The sequence below is a fragment of the Tetrao urogallus genome (assembly GCF_951394365.1).
Source record: "Tetrao urogallus genome assembly, chromosome: 2".
Classification (NCBI taxonomy): Eukaryota; Metazoa; Chordata; class Aves; order Galliformes; family Phasianidae; genus Tetrao; species Tetrao urogallus.
In genome coordinates, this window is record NC_136814.1 from 18,859,901 (window position 1) to 18,878,701 (window position 18,801).

The 18,801-nt window shown below is 40.5% G+C and overlaps 1 protein-coding gene across 1 annotated transcript in view; it reads right to left on the reverse strand.

Moving 5' to 3' along the window:
* TGFB2 (transforming growth factor beta 2) overlaps positions 1 to 18,801 on the reverse strand; it is a gene marked incomplete at both ends in the record, with an annotated part of 59,101 nt that overhangs the window by 14,228 nt on the left and 26,072 nt on the right. The window contains one exon of the mRNA XM_079549949.1: positions 5,488 to 5,651. Coding sequence (XP_079406075.1) covers positions 5,488 to 5,651 — 164 coding nt within the window. The remainder of the gene's footprint in view (positions 1 to 5,487; positions 5,652 to 18,801) is intronic.

Consider the following 18,801-nt stretch of genomic DNA (forward strand, 5'->3'; position numbering starts at 1 on the left):
TTATGTGCACACTTTATACTGAGTTTAGCACTTCAAAAAGCACTGCACATTTGCCACTTCACTGTAACCTCACAACCAATCTGCATGCAAAGGCCTGGCTTCAGGATGGCAATACATAAATTGTGGGATCCAAATATACCACTTGAGATGCAATGCAATTGTGGAGCAATGGCAGTCAGTTAGAACTGAATGCTACTGGGTGATATCTGTAACCCAGATATCTCTCGCCCAGCTCAGTGCCACAAAAACTTCTTCCTGCTATTTTGTTCAGTGGTGTGAGAGATTGCACTTTTGGGGCCAAGAAAAAGGGCAAAGTCCCTTTTCTCTCGATTGTACTGAGATCAATCTGGAGCAACACTACTGTGGTCAGTGTAAATTGCTTCATATTTGCACCACTGAGATCTGGCCCAAATCTATAGCAGCTCATTTCAAATGTATTCCCTAACTGAAAAACAAGACACTGTCTGAACTGAAGGCATTTGAAAGACTGACTGTGGTTTAAATTTAAATCTGACTCATAGTGGGGTAATATGTTCCACTGCATCTTCCTTCTTATACCTCCAACAGAGGAGAAAGGCCCTTAAAGAAACCAGGTCTGATATTGTCTGGAAGATGGCCACTTCTTCCTGTGCCCCATACAAGTGTTGTGGGTACCCTCAGCATAGAGAGGATCATACTCAACTCAGAATCATAGAATACCTCAAGTTGTAAGGGGCTCATAAGGATCACTGAGTCCAACTCCTAAGCAGCTGGAGAGACCTAAGGTCTGCTGCTCTTGGTGGCTTTCAATTCTACATCTCAAAGCAGTGTTCTCCTGGGCATTAGCCTGGTGCTGCACAAACCTTGGGCACTTCATATGGTAAGGACCCCCATTCACCATCCAGTAGCTAACTACAACACATGGCAGCCTAGGACAGTGACACCAAAAAACAGCTCTTCGGATGTATTTTCTGTGATGCTTTATGATGCAGTACCAAAACATAGTACTGCTTCTAGAGGAAGCAGTCATTACTTGTCATTGTTTGATCATCTGTACACAATAAAACTATCTCAAAAACAATACTGAACCACTGTTTTTCACCCCACAAGGGTTTTCACTTGTCCAGCTTTGCAGTGCTGCCCATTTATTTTTTGGAATGCTCATTCATAAAAGGCAAGCTTTTTCTAAAGGGAGCAGGTACTTTATTCATAAATACAGAAGCACCTTAATAAAAGAAAAATGTGATGAAGTCTTCAAAGCGGGCAAGAAAACTGATGAACAGAGACATTCTCATGGCAACCGAGCTTTATCTGATCAAATTCCAATAAAGCCTGCATTTGGCATAAATCTTTAAAAACATAGTGAGGGCCACTGGAGGATGCTGAAACTTGTTTATTTAATATTACTCCTCCTCCCTCCCCTGAAAGTATTTTATCCTCTCAGTATTTTCTGAAGGCTAGGTGCACGTTAAGAAGTGCATCAAGTGAAGATGCTGCGGTGGAAAGTGAAGTATGGAGCCGCTGCCTCTGAGGTTCTGTTGCTTCCTTCCTTCCCTGCAGCTACCCACTCTCCAATGTGCTGATGCTCAGCAGAACTAGGGATTAACCTTTGCTTTTAGGCAGAAGAAATAGCAGAAAAGACGGTGCCTTTAAAGAATTAAATTCTATGTGGTTTCACTTAACTAGAGCCAAGAAAAGACAGAAGCTTTTATACCAATCTTATAAAAGAAGCTTAATTCCCATTTCTATGAGGTTTGTTGTTTTCCCCCCCCCCATCATTAAGACTACTTAATATGCATGCTTCCCATCTGCACAGGAGCACACAGATGTGACTGACTAATCCTAAAATACCCAGAAAAGTATTCTGGTTGAAAACAGACATTAAAGAAACTGTTTCTGTTCCTGGGGATTACCGTTTGCTCCCCCCGGCTTCGGGAGAGGAGGAGGATGGCGAGGTGCAGCATGTCTCACTGTGCTGCTGTCAGAGCTTTGCTCAGCACTCAGCTGGAAGTGAACAGAGGACAGCCAGCACTTCGAAAGGGGGCTTAACTTCGGTCCAGGAATTCTGTGAATACACTCTCCCAAGTAGTCTGCAAACATCCCAGCTAGGGAACTATGAATGTGGGGCCAACGAGCTGCCAGGCTACCCATGGACCCGAGAGATGGCATATGTCTACCTCACTCTCAGAAGAATTCACCTCCAGAACGTATTGCTCAGAATCCCATTCGCACCATAGGGCACAGCCAGTTTGCCCAGTGGACAAACAAACCAAATAAATGCATTAAGGTCGGTCCTCTGCATCTAACTGTGCTGGGTGGGATGGGGTCTTGCTGGGAGCAAGGAGCCCAGGCTTGCCATGCCAGACAGCCCCAGACTGCCTTCCTGCAGTCAGTGCAAATCAGGGCTCTGCAGGAAAACACAAAGTCTTGCTCTGATGTGGTTTGGAAAAAGAAGCCAAGTGCAGCCTGAGGAAAACTTGGTTGAAAGGTGCAGTGCTGCATCTCTTTCTCATTTTAAGGAGTAGATCTCTAAGGTCAGAGGACCACACAAAGAAAGAATCAGGAGAAAAAATATTTATGCTTTGCTTGCTTATTTTTTTCCTATTTATCCTGCACATCTGTCTCTAGCTGTTCCTGACGCATGCTTTCAGAGAAGTATTGTCCTTTCTGCACCACTAGTATATACACTGCTACTAAACTGCCATTGGCCAAAATTAGACTGCATTGGGGTACCTACATGTGTGCAAGGGATCCCAGACTCCCAATGAATTACAAGCTCTGGCTCTCCCAAGGACACTTCTGCCTCTCTCCTCCTGCTTAATGGGAAAAGACAAGACACAGGAACAACTACTCCCTGAAATTAAAGGTATGAGAGGAATTTCAAAAACTCTCATCAAGGAGAGTTCAGCAAAGCAAAACAAGGCAACCTGAAAGTTGGTGAGAGGAGAAAAGAAAGAAAAAGGACAAAAAAAAAAAAAAAAGAGGGGGGGACTAATAATTAAATGTTGCTTATGCAAGATGAAAAACCACATTGTTGCTTCTGGGCACAACAGCCCTGGCAAGCCCAGCACTATCTCACAAGACAGGAAACAGCGCTTATGAAGGGAGGAGGAGCAGCAGTTACACTTGCCAGATCTTCCAGCAATCTCTAAGAGGCTCTGTCTCCATGCGTGGCTTCTCATGCTTCAGGCAAATATACCTGAGAAAGTTTTCAACCCTTACAAGATGTATTTCTCTCTCCCACTTCCACTGAAATGGGCATCCTCCCCATTCTTTTACCTCCCACGTTTGGTCCTCTGTTAAGTCACTCTTGTCATTACACAATACAGAACTTCTTCCAGCATCATCTTGCACATCTTCCCTACATTCTGTTCCTTAGACTTCCCTTATTTTACCTTCTAAAACTTATATTCTTTTTTAGGATTCTTCTACAGCACTGTCCTACAATAAAGCCTCCTCTCCCATTACTTCTTGTGTTTGCTACACCTGTTAAACACTGCATGCAGCCTCAGGCATTGTGATGGAGAGATGTAGGAAGGTTGAAGGACTCCTGGTAAGAAATCCATGCAATTCAGATAAGTCAACACAGAGCTAACATAACACCTGCATGAAGAGTACTGTACATAAGACTGCAAGGGGTAAATATGACCAAGAGGCAGAGTAGTGGCACAAAAAAGCACTAACAGACAGCTCTTACTAATTGATGAGTTCCCTGAAAAAAAACACTCCAGGGACAGCTTGCCTCTCTACAAATAAGGCAGCGAGTAACATGCCTAATGAAAACCCAGCACAAACACACTCACCTTGCTGCCCCTGGTTCATCTGACTAGGTACAGAAAAGCCCCATTATCTACAATAGCCTGCACTCATTACTTACCCAGTGTTTCACCAAGTATATCTCCACCCACTCTGCCTTACTCACTGGCTATATATTTATATAAAGAAGCCAAGTATCTGCTGTGGGTGCAGGTGTCAGTTATTTTCATGGGCACAGGCTTGCTGGAGTCAGCCTCTCTCAAGTGAGCTCCAGCTGTTTCTCATCACAATACAAATTCCCAGCTGTGCAAAGGGCCTTTCTTCCCTACCTCCGCCGAACCCTTTCTGTCCCACATTCCTCAAACATGGAGGTGCAATGAGCCGAGCTCAGGGAATGTCAGATGTATTTCTTCCAGGTGTGTGATTAACAGCTCTCAGAAAGCCCAGAGATGCCATTATCTCCATTTAGGATGTCTGAACAGTGAGGTCAAGCCAGAATATATGATTGTTTTGACAGGCTGGTGTGACACCATCACAGGGACTCATAGAGTAATTCTTTGTGATGGCTGTCAGACATTGAGCACACACCAGTGGCTTTCAGCAAAGATTTCTGTTACTTCTCTTAACAAGTGAAATGCTACTTAGGCACCTTTTCTGCCTGCCAGTTCATGGAATGCACACGGCCAGGCTGCAATCTTGACAGCAAGCACCCGGTGACCACCTGCAGACCTGAACCCCATTCAGTGGGGAATCGCACTTCTGTCCTGTTTAAATCATGTTTAAAATCCCAGAGCATCATTTCCTGCCCTCAGTCTCAGTCTGGCTTATACCGTCACTTCAAGAAGCATGAGCACAGATTCTGCTCTGTCTACTCCCAGCTAGATTTGTGCTTAAGCAAATCAGGCGGCAAAATATGAACTTTGAAAGTAAGGGTGATGACTAACTCAAATTTGCACCCACAGGATCTGACCCAGGCTCTGTGGGGCTGCATACTCACAGCAGTGCTCAGATACAGCAAATAAGGGTAGCAAAAACAGAGATAAAGAGGGATTTGGTATAGTTTACAGGATAGCTTTCTGCCTAGCAGGTTTTCAGCTGAACAAGTGCTGAATTGATGGAACAACCATGAGTTTTACCCAGTAAATAACTGTTGGAAGTTGAATCCCTTTTTGCTTTTGAGCTTCTCAGCAAGACAAACTATGCTTTACACAAAATATGCTCTAGCCAGTATTTCCACAAACAAATGCACAGAATCCTTGCAGTTGAGTTTAATGGATTTAGCATGTGTGCAAGCTGACTCACTATCTAGCTAGAGGAGCCTCTGCTTGAGTTTGTTTACACACAGAGGAAGTTTTGTGGGGTTGTGATGGCTTCTATGAAAGACTGAATTTGCTTCTTTCAGTGACAACGTCATCTGATCAAGTTCATAAATCATTTAATGTTACCACTGAACAGGAGAACGCAATCAGAAAACAAACAAAAGAGAGAAAAGTATTAATGACACTATAGAGTAAAAAAAAAAAATCTTTAGATCATTTTCTTCCCCTCTCCACAAATCCTGAATTTTCCACTGCCTCGCTCGAAGCCCTGGGCCACCATACAGAAGTGAAGCTGAATGCTGGAGTCCCGAGGCACACTTTTCTAGAAAGTGTGTATATTTCAGCTTTGTAAGACTTCAAATGAAGCTGCTTCCAGGAGAGACACAGAAAATAAACTACTTTTGACAGACAGCAGTAACAGCTGGAGCCCTACCTGGTACAGCTCAATTCGCTGCTCCGAGACCCGTGCCTTTGAGTTCTGCAGGCGGAAGACCCTGAACTCAGCTTTCACCAAGTTGGATGCATTTTTCTCCATCGCCGAGACGTCAAATCTAACGATTCTGAAGTAAAGGCTGTAATAGCTTGGTGGGATGGCATCTGCAAGAAGGCAATGCAATTATATATTTCTTAAATGATAAAATACATTTTCTTTCATCTATTTCAATACAAGACAGCCGGAAGGCACTAAGGGAAATATTTGTAGCATGATTCAATTTCCAATGGCCAATTTAGTATCATTAACAATTTAACCCCTAAAAAACCAACCCCACATGTGTTTGATTACAGGAAAAGTAGATTAATAGAGATTAACAATCACTTCCATCTCTACTTCAGGGCATGCATTTAACCCCACTCTTTCGACAAACTGGTGGAAAATCCTGGATGCTTACAAATTGGAAAAAAAATCCTAACAGTTTGTAGCTGGCAATTGGCTTCAGACTTGTAAGGAATTCACAAGAGATATACTAAGAAGACAAGTAACAGGAAGTCGTTTGATCTGTATTTCTCTAACATCCATTTTCTCCCAGGGCATGGCATATAAATTAGTCAGCTTCAGGTTTTGTTTTCTACTTAGTTATTAAAGATTTTATTGGAATAAAATATTCATTCTCATTATAACAAGGGCAGGAATAGAAGAGAAAAAAGAAGAGGAAAAGAAAAGCAAGCAGATAGTAGACAAATAGAATTACATGCATATTGACCATTTGTAAACAGTACAACTCATAAATTTAACCAACCATCCTGAATATGTTGCAGGGAAATTAGGAAAAAAATAAAAAAGCAGAAAAACAGAATCAAGTTGTCAGTAATGATATCAAAAGTATCAGTTTAGGTTTCAAAGCAATCCTTTCCTCCTTTGCAGCTGCAAACCCTGACTGAGGTTAAGCAGCAAAGTACTTTTGCACAATTCAGATTACCCTGAAGGGTTCAGTGATCATCTGAGGCTGTTCCACCTAATTTTGGCCAAAAGCACAAACAGAAAACCATGTGCAGAAATCTCTGAACATGCTCTGTATGTGTGACATTCTCCACACCCTGTTGTTTGGCAAGATTTTCCTCAAATTGCAGAGTAGGCATGGTGAGCCAAATTCAGGGATGAGTCAAAATGACTCAAAGGCCCTGATAAAATCTCCATTCAAGCTGAGGGAAAGGTTTCATTTTGAAATGTACAAAGAAACAGAAGATGAAAACTGTATTGTGGAGTCTGGGGAAGGGAGGAGGGAAGATTTTCAGCAGAGGAAGCAAACTTCACAGGTTTCCTTGGGGTCACACCAGCACAAAGACTTTGGATAATGATTATAAAACATTAAGTTTTCCCACTAGTCTTATAGCTCAGGATTTGTCATGTAGTATTGTGAGACAACAGCCTGTACATTAAGAGAGGTGAACGACTAAGATCCTATGAGGGGCCCAGGCTGTGTCACAAATTCTGCTGAAGCCTTATGAGGGCCAGCTCTCTGGCCACCCAGGCCATCCATTCAATCAACCACTGCTGGAGTAAAATACTATCTTCTGGAAGTTACGTAATTCTTCACAGATGTATTATACATAGCACAGATTGGAGAAAGCAAGAAGAGGACTTTGAGGGGACACCTCATCTCATGGCTCTTTCCAAATCTCCAAGGAAGTTGTGTAGAAGTGGGGGTCAGTCTCTTTTCTCAGCTGAGAAGTAATAGGGCATGAAGAAACAGACTCAAGTTGTGCCCAGGAAGTTTTAGATTGGATACTGGGAGGAATTTTTTCATGAAAAAAAGTGGTCAAGAACTGGAAAGGGCTGCTCAAGGAAGTAGTAGAGTCCTCAACCACAGAGGTATTTAAGAGATGTGTGGACTAAAAAAAGTGCTTCAGTGGTGGGACTCAGTAGGTCAGGTTGATGGATGGATGGTCTTGGTGATCCTGAACTTCTTTTCCAACCTAGACCATTTTATGCTTCTGCCTTTATCTCTAATGATTAATGATTAAAGATGCTTTGACTAAATCATTAATAATGCCTATTCATATTAATGAGATACATTATTAGCTTTAGGACCACCTTTCAAACATTTAATGTTAAGACAGCCTATTATCAGAACCTCTGAGCAATGTAGCAGTCCCCAACTGCAGTAGGCAGCAATGCTCTTACACATTTAACATCCTGTTCATATGAGCTCTTCAAGTGACTATTTATAGGCTCAACTACAGAATAAATACAAAGTCTTGGTCAGTCACAAAATAAAGCATAACTAAGTGTATATATCCTCTTTACATTATTCACAAAATTCTCCTAGATGATTGAACAAAATTAGTTTTAGAATGTTCAGAGGTTAAAAATCCTAAAAATGATCACAGAGATGAGAAAAATCTTAGAGAGAAAGGCAGGCCTCAACTATAGATGCATTATAAGTGACAGTTCTCAAAATATTTAAAAATCCTTTGAAAGAGTATTTTCCGAAGAGGGCTTTCAATATGGTCAAATGTGCAAGGGTATAAATACAATCCTGAAGCCCCAGATATCCCTGTGGTTCTATTTAATTAGGAAAAAAATGATTCTCAAATTTTTCACACTTGCAGTATTCTAAAATAAACCCTAATGCATCATGATCAATATTGTTGTCCACCAGCTACAATCTTATAATGAGAAATAAAAGAAAAAGGGATGGGTTAGTCTTTCAACAGCGTTGTTCTTCTTTATCTTGAAAAATACATAAGTGCCAGTCTCACTCAATGCCAGTCTTCTCCCTCAAGAAGACCTAAATGAAGGTCTTCTGAGTAAAGCTGAATTTTACGTGATGATGATCTTAATTTTGGTAGATTTTGAAAATTCTTAAGAAAGCTACTCAGTTCAGAGGTTACATTCTCATTTAAGAGGGAAATAATCTCCTAAATTTATTTTTTTCTTCTACAGAAAACTCTAAGACTACTACTTGTTTCTCTGCCAAACCCAATCCTACTAGGAATATAATTTGGCATAATAGTATGTATGTATAAGATTGATGCTTCCAGGATGAGTTGTAAGTCGTCCTTCCCCATCATTTATTTGAGGCATCAGCCTACAATTTCTTACCCCGTGGACAAACCAAATGAGCAGACAGCCACTTGCCCTGGCACAGACAAACCCAGTCCATCTCGATTTTATTTCAGATGCAAAAGTCCTATTTAACTGTCTGGTTGATTTATATTTAGCTTCTAACTTATTTTAGAACTTTGTTGGACTTTATCTATAGTCTTTCTTTTCAGTTTTTGTATTTTAGATACCATACATTATAAATGTGTGAATATGCAACCAAAAGAATTTTCCTAAACCACCTCTACATTTGTATTTTTTCTCTCTTTCATTTATAAAGGAAACATAACAGCTAGAAAAGGAATACTCTTCCAGTGTGCATGCTTTTGCATGTCTGTACGAACAATACACAGTGAGTGAGTATTTACCTTCTGCTGGACACCAGCAATGGAGAAGAATGAATTCTTATCTTAAATAAATTTCATCTCTTTCACAAGACAGTGTTATACCTTGCAACAGACCATAAGAAATTTGATTTATTCTATCATTCACAACAACATCCATGGGAAATCAATACAAAAAACGCATTATTTGTAGGTAACTAAAATTAAAAATAAATAAATAAATAAGGCTTTTTACTAGCTGGAGCTCTTTCCCTGTGAAAGAATGGCTGTCTGCACACTTGGGATTCACATGAAAATTCATCAACATGAGGACTGGGAATTGAGACTAGCAACTCTGCAAGGGAGTGGGAAGAACCCTATGGAGTTTAGAAGGATTTGGATTAGCCTTTTAAGTGGTCTCAGATGCTGCAATTTATGTCTCTGTGACTTCACCTTAAACTGGCAGATATATCTATGTAGTCGCAGTTGGATATCTATGGATTTCACTCTGATTTTGGCCAAATAGCTCCAGTAGACACTAGGATGAATCTGAACAACTTTGTGCACTACTGCAGACCAGATTCCTTAAGTATTCTTTGAAAGATTATCATTAATGAGTGGAATTAAATCATTGTTTCCTGTAGCTTGGAAAAAACAATTTTCTTTTGTTTTGGAGAGAGGGGAATAGTAAATACACTGGAAGATTCCATTTTTATCATCTTTCAATTACTCATTAATTCAACCCCTACAAAACTGTTTCAGCTCTAATAATCATAATCACATTCATCACAGTAAGGCTGAGATGAGTTATAAAACACAGTTGGAGAAGGTGAAGGCAGCTTCCATCTTCTTTCCTTTAGTCTAACAGCTCCACATGCTTAACACTGAGCATTGCAGGTTTAACTTCTTTATTCTTTTTTTCTTTTTTATTCCCTGTTTGAGCTTAAATTTCACCAGCTGCTTTATACAGGACAGTTCAAACTGCTAGCTTGGGAAGCTTTCCAGTATGTGAGTTCTTACTGACTTTGTTCAGTGTTCGTGAGTGATACCAGCCTGCAGCATTGTCCCATTTAATATTATCATAGGATCATAGAATCGTTAAGGTTGGAAAGACTACTAAGATCATCTAGTCCACCCATCAACCTGTGCCTATGACCACACTAGAACATATCCCTTAATGCCACATATACCTTTTTCTCAAAAACCTCCAGGTATGGTAACTCCACCACCTCCCTGGATGGAGGTTGGAACACCACCAGGAGACTGCATACATCCCCTCACCAACCATCCAAAAGAGCAAGTAGATTCCAAGGCACTCCTCCTGGAGGAAGGTGAGATGGGTTTGAACTTCCTTAAGCCAAAAGTGGGAACTGAAGGAGGCTGAACCCCAAGATGTTCTCCTAGAGATACTCCCAGAGTCAGGGACCTCGACAGGACAACACTTTTGTCTTCAACAGTTGTGTCATACCAACTAGGGCTTTTCTCACAAGTACTACATGTATTGACATTTCAAGAGAAAGAAAAACCACTCTGACACAACAGAGAGTTGTGCTCATTTTCTGGAAAGGAAAAACTCCTACATCTAATTGTATCCAAACAAGGGCTTTTTTTCTCCTCTGAATTTTCATTTCTGCTATTGAAACAAACAAACAACAAAAATAGTGAATTATTTGCATAGCCCAAGATAGACAATGTAAGTAACTTTATATTCTCTTTGGTGGAGGCCAAACAGGCCGACATCACACATACACTCAAACTGGAAAGGCTGAGAGCTTCAATCCAATCCTTCCTTCAAGGGCTTGCAGTAAATGCTCCAAAGATTTATTTTTATTCCCTTTTGTGTTTATTAAACTTTGGAGGGTTTCTTTTCCCTTTTTTCTTTTCTTTCTGGTGCTCTTCCCACTCCTTATTACAGCAGTTACAAAAAATGGAGTGCCCTTTTTTTCTCGCCTTCTTTTTTCCCTCCTCTTCTCTCTAACTGCAGAACATGAATGGCCATGTAGTAGCTTTGAAGCAGCACATGCAAATATTTACAAGATTAGCTTGATTGTTATTAAACGCAGTTGTTATGCTTTCCTCTCTCTGGCAGGCTTCCCTAAGCTCTCTGACTATTAGGACCATTTAGGCTGTTCAGATTTCAGCTCACTGATAGCAAATCCTTAATTTTTTATTTTATTTTATTTTTTTCAACAAACAGCAAAACTGTTGACAATGTAGTGAATAAGGCTTTTGCCTTGTCTCTGGAGCAGCCTTCCTGCCAGCACAGGGTAGGCACCCATCTGCAGTGCAACACATGGCACAATGTCTGTGCACTCTTACTCCACTTGTTTTGGCTGAAGAATCCACACCAATAACTGGTGGCAAGGCATTTACCACTTGATGAACCTTAGATATGTAATTTATCTGAGGGAAAGTAGTACGGATGATTCATGATGTCACATTAGCTAATACTTTCAGTCTTAGTGCACTTGGTTAGCCAACACTTAACAAGAGAGATGGACAGGAGTCAACAAAGGCAGAGATAACTTCATCAGGTAGAAAGAATGAGAACAGTTTGGGGATCCAATTGCTGTACGGCTCTTTTAAAGGTCAGATCAAGAAGGATTGAAATCTAATGGCTCCTTCCTCTTTTACCACCACTACTGACTGCTGGGCCTGTCACCCCCAGTGAAATAGGGAAGCCTTAGCATGTCTTCACTAAGATAGCACATCTTACAGTCCTGAGATAATCCCCTTGGAATAAAAACAAAGAAATCAAACCTTACTCTCAAAGGTCTTCCCGCTGTAGCTATTTAAGCAGGACATTCTTCCACCAGTTATGCTAACAGAGGCCAACTCTGAAGGCTGTTTTAGTAAATTACTACTATATAGACCAACTATATGTATTAGTATATATTAGCTGATCTTTTCTTCTTTGCAATGAACTTCCAATGAGCTCCTGCCATTCAACAGGGAATGCATACACTTAATTATTACTCCATAAACTGGCTACGAGGGCTCAATAAATATCACTAGCAGACTCCAAGGTGCTCAGAGCTAAGATGCCTGGCAGTGCTTACATAGCACAAATGCATGGTTCATTTTTCTGCTTACACAGTCTGTCAAGCTTCACATGTCTACAAAATATACATCAGTGAAAGTCTACATGGGAACAGAATCACAGAATTGCAAGGTTGGAAACGACCTGCAAGATCATCTAGTCCAACCACCCTCCCATTCCTATTAGTACCACAAGCTACTAAACCATATCTCGTAGCTCCAACTAGTTATATAACTTATATCCCTGTTGAACCACTTGATATTCCTCTTTTAAAATACACCAAGATCTATGAGAACATATGAAAAGTAATCAACTGCAAGACGTTCTCCTGATTGAAAAGTTAGGTAGAATGAGGAAGAGATAGAAAATTTCTGAAAATACAATTATGATATGTATTCCTTAAAATCTGATAAGGAGCTTCTGGTTTTGCTGCTACTTTCTCATCATTCCACCAAGTCTGAAGCAAATAAAGACTAGTCAAAACTATGAGCTCAATAGCTCACTAACCTGGTTGCCTAGTTTCCAGATACTCAAATATTTAATTCTTTCAGGGTACTACTATTGCTCTGGGATTTGATAGACTTTGACACTTCTATATAATTCTTTTTTATGCTCTTTGTTTCTGTAACTGTGAAAAAGTCCTCCAGTGGTCTTCGGACCAAAATGCAGTTGGCAGGAGAATGTAGTTAGCCTCTGGAAAATGACAATTAGGGATTAGGTTGAGTTCACAAAGACAAGCTGTAAAATAAAACTCTAACCATTGGAGGTATCCTAGCAAACTTGGACTGGATTCTTGGCAAAAAGGGGCTTTGTGGGTCACTTTGAAGACAGAAAGAATGGCATCTTGCTACATGCTTCCTAATTTGTGTCAGTTCATCTTTAGTAATACACTGGAGTTGGATATGAGTCCTACAGCAGGCATCAAACCCTGCCAAGAAAAGCAGCTATTGTCATTTTAAGACTGTAACAATATAAAATGTTTTAGAATTTTGTATTATTATTTTTTTTCTAATTCTTCTTCCTAGGCTGGGCTGGGCCAAATCATATTACGAGTTAATCCTTAACAGTATTTACATGCTGCAACTGAAACTGACTTTGGATGTTCCTTAGTTTGGTCTGAGACCACTGTAAAAAGGACCACAACTTTCACGTATCACTGAACTGGCCAACTTAACTGAATCTAATCAGCCAGAAATCCCTCATTTCAATCTTTTTTTTTTTTTCCTCACCCAGTAGGAATTACTCTGTCACCCTTTTACAGTTACTCCAATAAAGCTACTAGTTTACATACTGAATCTGAAACATAATTTAGCCTGAAAAAAATCCACACTGTTTGTACCTACTAAGGGTAGATAAAATAAGTATTTTGAAAAATCAATCACAGCTTCTTTTTTTCATCTCTTCTCCATCCTACTCGTACCATATGAAGAAAAACCACTGGGCCAACATAATACATGTTTGTCCATCTCCTGTCTGGTGCAACACTAACAACCAAGAAATCTAGAGTACAGTAGACTCCTCTAATTGGCCTTTCCTGCAAAAAGTTCACAGCTATTTATTCTTTTATTCAGAGGAATTAAAATAAATATCAAAGAGAAAAACTGCACTGTCCTTTATCTGAAAAGCTGACCTAAAGCCTCACACAGAGCCCATGACAATGATAGAGATATTGCCTACATCAGGTTTATGTCCCCAAATGTGTGTTAAGATGAATCAGCACAGAGATTTCAAAAACATTTGTTATTGCTCCTTTACAGCCACATGCACTTACAAGCTTTGGTTGTTTGCAAACTCTCCTGTCTCAAAACCATGTTCTGTTGAATAAGACTACATTCCTGCTTTTTTTTGATCTGCAGCTTTTAGGAAAGTGAGAACTGCCTTGAAGATTGTTTCTTCTATAAAACAAAATTCTTAAGCATTAACTTGTAGCACAGTCAGACTGAGTATTAAGCCATAACCTCTGAAGCTGGAGAAAGATCAAAAGCCAGTTCAAGCTGCAAACTCATAGCTAAAATGAAAGGGGAAACTGTCCAGTCTCTTTTAGGAAAGCAAAAAAGCAAAAAAAAAAAATGATGCTACTTCTAGCAGATGGGCATGGAGACTCTCCCAGACTATGCCCCCCTGCTCTCAGGATAAAACAGCACATGTAGCACAGACCTGCACCCCAGCCCTATCTCCCTAGAAAAACAGCAATTTGCCTATTTTCAAAAGCTGAATTAACGATAAATGTGAGCTAGCACCTTGCAAAGCCCCTGGATGCATCCTGGTCTGCATATGTTTTCTGCCATTAAGAATGCTTGAAAATGAATCTCCTGAAGAAAAATTCTGTAACATGAACTCACCCGATTCTCCTCTCTGCTTAAGTCTTTCCAGGCTGTTGGCTTGCTTTCTCTCTCCCATGCCGAAACACAGGGGCTGGGTAATGTGAAAACACTAACGCATCACAAGAGAGCTATATTCAGGTCTTAATTTTGAGCTATTGTGCAATGTTTCACTGAGGTAACCTAATTACTTGAGAATATTCTGGAGAGTGGCAAATGCCAGTTTTTCCATTCTGGACCATCTTTAAGCATAAACAAATCTCCACACGTTTTAGAAAGCCCAAAAGGTCTGACCCCAGTTCTCGCCTCCACTAAGTCCTATTTACACATCTCCTGTCACACAGAGGAGCCAAAAAGAAAAGCAAATACAAACCATACTGCTATCTATGTTGCTCAACAAAGAAATCTTGATCTTGTGGCAGATTAAAAGACATGGAGAGAAGAAACAGCAGAACAGCCCTCTTTCTCAAACTTAACCCCCACTATAATCTCACTGTTGCTTATGCAACATTACATTGTTAAAAGGAACAGAGAAAAACAAATCCTGGAGTGTGTTTTTTACTCTGGGTCTCAGACATGGGCAGCAAGCCCATGGTCATTCATTCCCAACGGGAGCCAACAGATCCTTTTCTGCTGGGAAGATGCCCAACAACCTAGCAGAAAAGCAGCAGCACCTATCAACAGGCATTAGCACAAGTTACAATGGTACCAAAGTCTCTCTGAAATCCGAGTGATGTTTTGGTCCTATTAAATTTACTGACAAAACATTCCCACTGCTTTCAAAAGAGCCAGGAATTTACCCCCACACTTGTATGGACTGAGAGGATTTTCAGCACAAGTAAACCATCTCCAGCTTCTCTGCCTCCTGTTCTCTGTGTATTTAGGTTGCCAACAAAAGGTCCTTCAGCTTTCAGCAGTTATTTTGTGAACATTCAAGGAAGAAGAACTCCTTTCAAATCCCCATCAGGATCCTTTGACTGAGATCCCAGGTTATCATGTATCACCACTGAAATCAAATATGTAAATAGATTTGTGTTGTGTTTGGAAAATTCTCAGGTATGTACTTTGCTATTCTGCTTACACTGGAATGCAAGAAAAATACTCCTAGTGTCTTTCATCTCTCTCCATAAAGGGCTGCTCCTCTTTCAGCTAGGAATCATAAGCAAGAATTGCAAGAACAATCTCCTATCTCTGACGAAAAAAAAAAAAAGAAAAAAAAAAAAAGGATAAAAAGTACAAAAAAACTTGTCAGAGAACAGGAACCAATCTTCCACAATGGCAAAACAAAACAAAACAAAACAAAACAAAAAAATCAGACATGCTTAGCTGCTTGTGACTGCTATGACTGTGGTGAACCATACCTGATCAAATTAACCTTTGGCCATTCACAAGACAGAGCAATAGCTTTCCTCATTACAAAGATTTTTTTTCTCTCCCATTTCCCAACCTTTTTCTCAGTGCACACTACTGAAGTGGTACCTTTGGAAGTAATCTGTAAACAGAGATCTCTCTATCGGAATCACAGTATCACTAAGGTTGGAAAAGAAGGTTGGAAAAGACCTCTAGCATCATCTAGTCAAACCATCTACCCACTTCCATTACTGCCTATAAACCACATCCCTCAGTGCCACATCACCTTGTTTCCTGAACATCTCCAGGGACTCCACCACCTTCCTGCACAGCTTGTGCCAGTGCCTCACCACACTTGTTATGAACAGAAGATTTCCTAATGTCCAAACTGAACTTCCCCTGGTGCAACTTGAGGCCATTCAGTGGGCTGATGTGCCAGATACAATCACAAGCCCAACTGCATTCCTCATGTATTGTGCTCCTTTATACAGGATGCTGCCTGCAGCAGCTACAAACACCCAAGGAGGCTTCATGCTCCCTAAACCCCAGTAACCTTGACTCATTTTCATCTAAGAAAATATTTTCCATCCTCCTCTCAACAGCAGATTAGGTATAAGGTTAGATGTATGGGTGTGTGTTTGAGAAAAGGACTATATGCAAGTTTTTTTTTTTGTTGTTGGTTGTTTTTTTTTTTTCCCTCTAAATCCTTCCTCTCCTTGGCACCATTCTCATGAATTTCATTTGCACTGACAGCCCAGCCAGGAGGATTAAAACTGGCTTCCCAGTGTTATCTCAGTGCCAACTTACTAATGAGCTACATTTAAAAAAAAATACATTGTGCAGACATAGTTTTATTGAATCCGTCAAAATCCATCAAAAAATTGAAGAGGCAAACCAGGTAAAGAAAGCAGGGCTCCTCCAGCCACATCGCAGGCAGGGAGGGCAGGAGATGATGCTGCTCACAGGTGGGACCTGGCAGCCCACCCAGCAGGCAGCAGTGTTGCGAGGGATGGGATTAAACCTGACCTTCAGGCAGGAGCACAGGCAGTGAGAAATCAGGTTAGCATGTTTTTAAGGCTTGCCCCTCCAAGGAGAGGGACTCTATACTTATTTTAATATGAGCTGTGGTTAGCCATCATATGTCTCTGTCTGTAAAATTAGGCCATTTATCAGATTGGTGCAGCTTGCAAATCCTACAGCAGACATGCTCATTGCAGGCTCTGACTTGTGCCTTTAGTGCTGGATGACTTGAGCTGCACTTTAAGTCTGTGAGTACACATCAGCATTTTAATTTTCTTTAAGGGCTCCTAATCATAAGTATTGTTATGAAATCCAAGAGGATAGCTGGAAATCCCTTGGATATATCCTCAGGATTATACACTGTCACGGCAAAACAATACAAAAGCCTTCACAAAAAAATGTACAACTGCAGAACAAAGCTATGCTGGAAGGAAAAAAAAAAGAAAAAAAAAAAAAAAGCAAAAAAACACACAACAAAACTGGGAAACATTTTGAGTTATTTAAGGAACTACTAAGAAAACTTTCCCCAAATCCAATTTTCTCCAGCAGTGTCACAACAACCACAAAGCCGTCATACATGACAAACTCAGTAGTGTTGAAATCAAGGAAATGGCAGTGAAAAGACATTCTTGGGCTATTTCACAATTCAATTTAAGCTGTTCGTACTGCTGTGTTTAAGTGTCTCTCTACCTTAGCACAGATTAATCCAAATCTCATTTATCTTGTTTTCTAGGCAAATGTTTTATTTTGCCTCTATTCATTTGGGGCACGGTTCAACCAACTGGAAATGAACGTCTCTGAGATGAGCCATTAAATAAGTTTGAATATTCCACAGGAGAGCAGTGTAAGAAGCCTATCACTCTGGTGCAGATAAAGAGCACAGGCATTTGCTTTACGCTGCTAAAGTCATCTTCTGAGCTCTCCTGAGCAGCCATGTGCTTAAAAACCTTCCTGTCTCAGAGTGCCTAGCAGTAAGGAAGAACAGCAGGAATCCAGGCCTCACTATGTTGCTCAGCGTGAGACCTCACATGATTTTCATTACTGCTTTCCCATCTCACCCAAGCCTTGTGTTTTTGGGAGATCTCCATGCAGGAGGGATACAGGTGCTACTTTTCACGCCCATGCTGTCAGTGGCCTTCTAATTCAAACTCCCAGAGTGAGATGATGAGTGCCAACTTTCTGAGAGCATGCAGAGATTTACCTACCAAGCCGAGCCTGTCCCATCCATCTCAAAATGGCTAATGGACAGCCACCTGTTTGTTACTAGTGCTCTCCAGATCTCTCCAGCCTGGTTTAAATTTCAGCCTAAATAGAGCCATTCAGTCTCCCCCAAATCTTTCACTATAAATGGGAAAAGAGCATGGTTCTAACTGACAGAAGCTGGTAACTGAAGATCCCTTGCACAACAGAAAGTTAAATGCAGTATTCTACAGAACCCAGCAGGGCAGTGATTTTTGCTCCAGCATGGGTGACCTTACTGAGGAAGAGATTACCATAAGCAATGTCTTACTGTCACGTAGAACCTGAAAGCAGTGACATCCTACTATCATACGTCTGGAGCACAAAGTCCTGTCTACGGCTTACCTATGGCTGCAGACCAATATATAAAGCAGTGTGACTTCAAACTGCTGTCTCCTGAACTGTCCTCTTCCTCTGTCTCTCTTATGCAGCTCCCATGATCACATCTGTTAAGTGTACATCTATTATTCACTGCAGTTTGTGGTAGCTCTTTTACTTTTTTTGCTGCCTCATCTCACTTGGAGCTTTCCCATCACTTCATTCCTTTAAACCACTGTGCATTTTCCTTCTTCAATTAGTCCCTTAAAACTTTCCTTCCTCTTTAAGCTTGTGATTATTCTTTCATTAGAGCATTTTGTGGTGCCCTCTAAGAGAGCAAAATTAAATTTAAAAACAAAACAAACAAGCAAACAAACAAAAAAAACACCCCAGCACAATTACGCTGTCATGTTCTGTTCAACACAATAATGTACAGTTTGTAAGGAACTGAGCCAATATGCAGATCGATAATGAGTTCACCAAGCTCTTCCCTCTATTGTAAGGGAAAGAAAGTAAAACTGACTATAGAATCACAGAATATAAAATAAATGAAATGAAGTAGGGTTCTGCAAATGAAAGCTCCCTGTGAAAA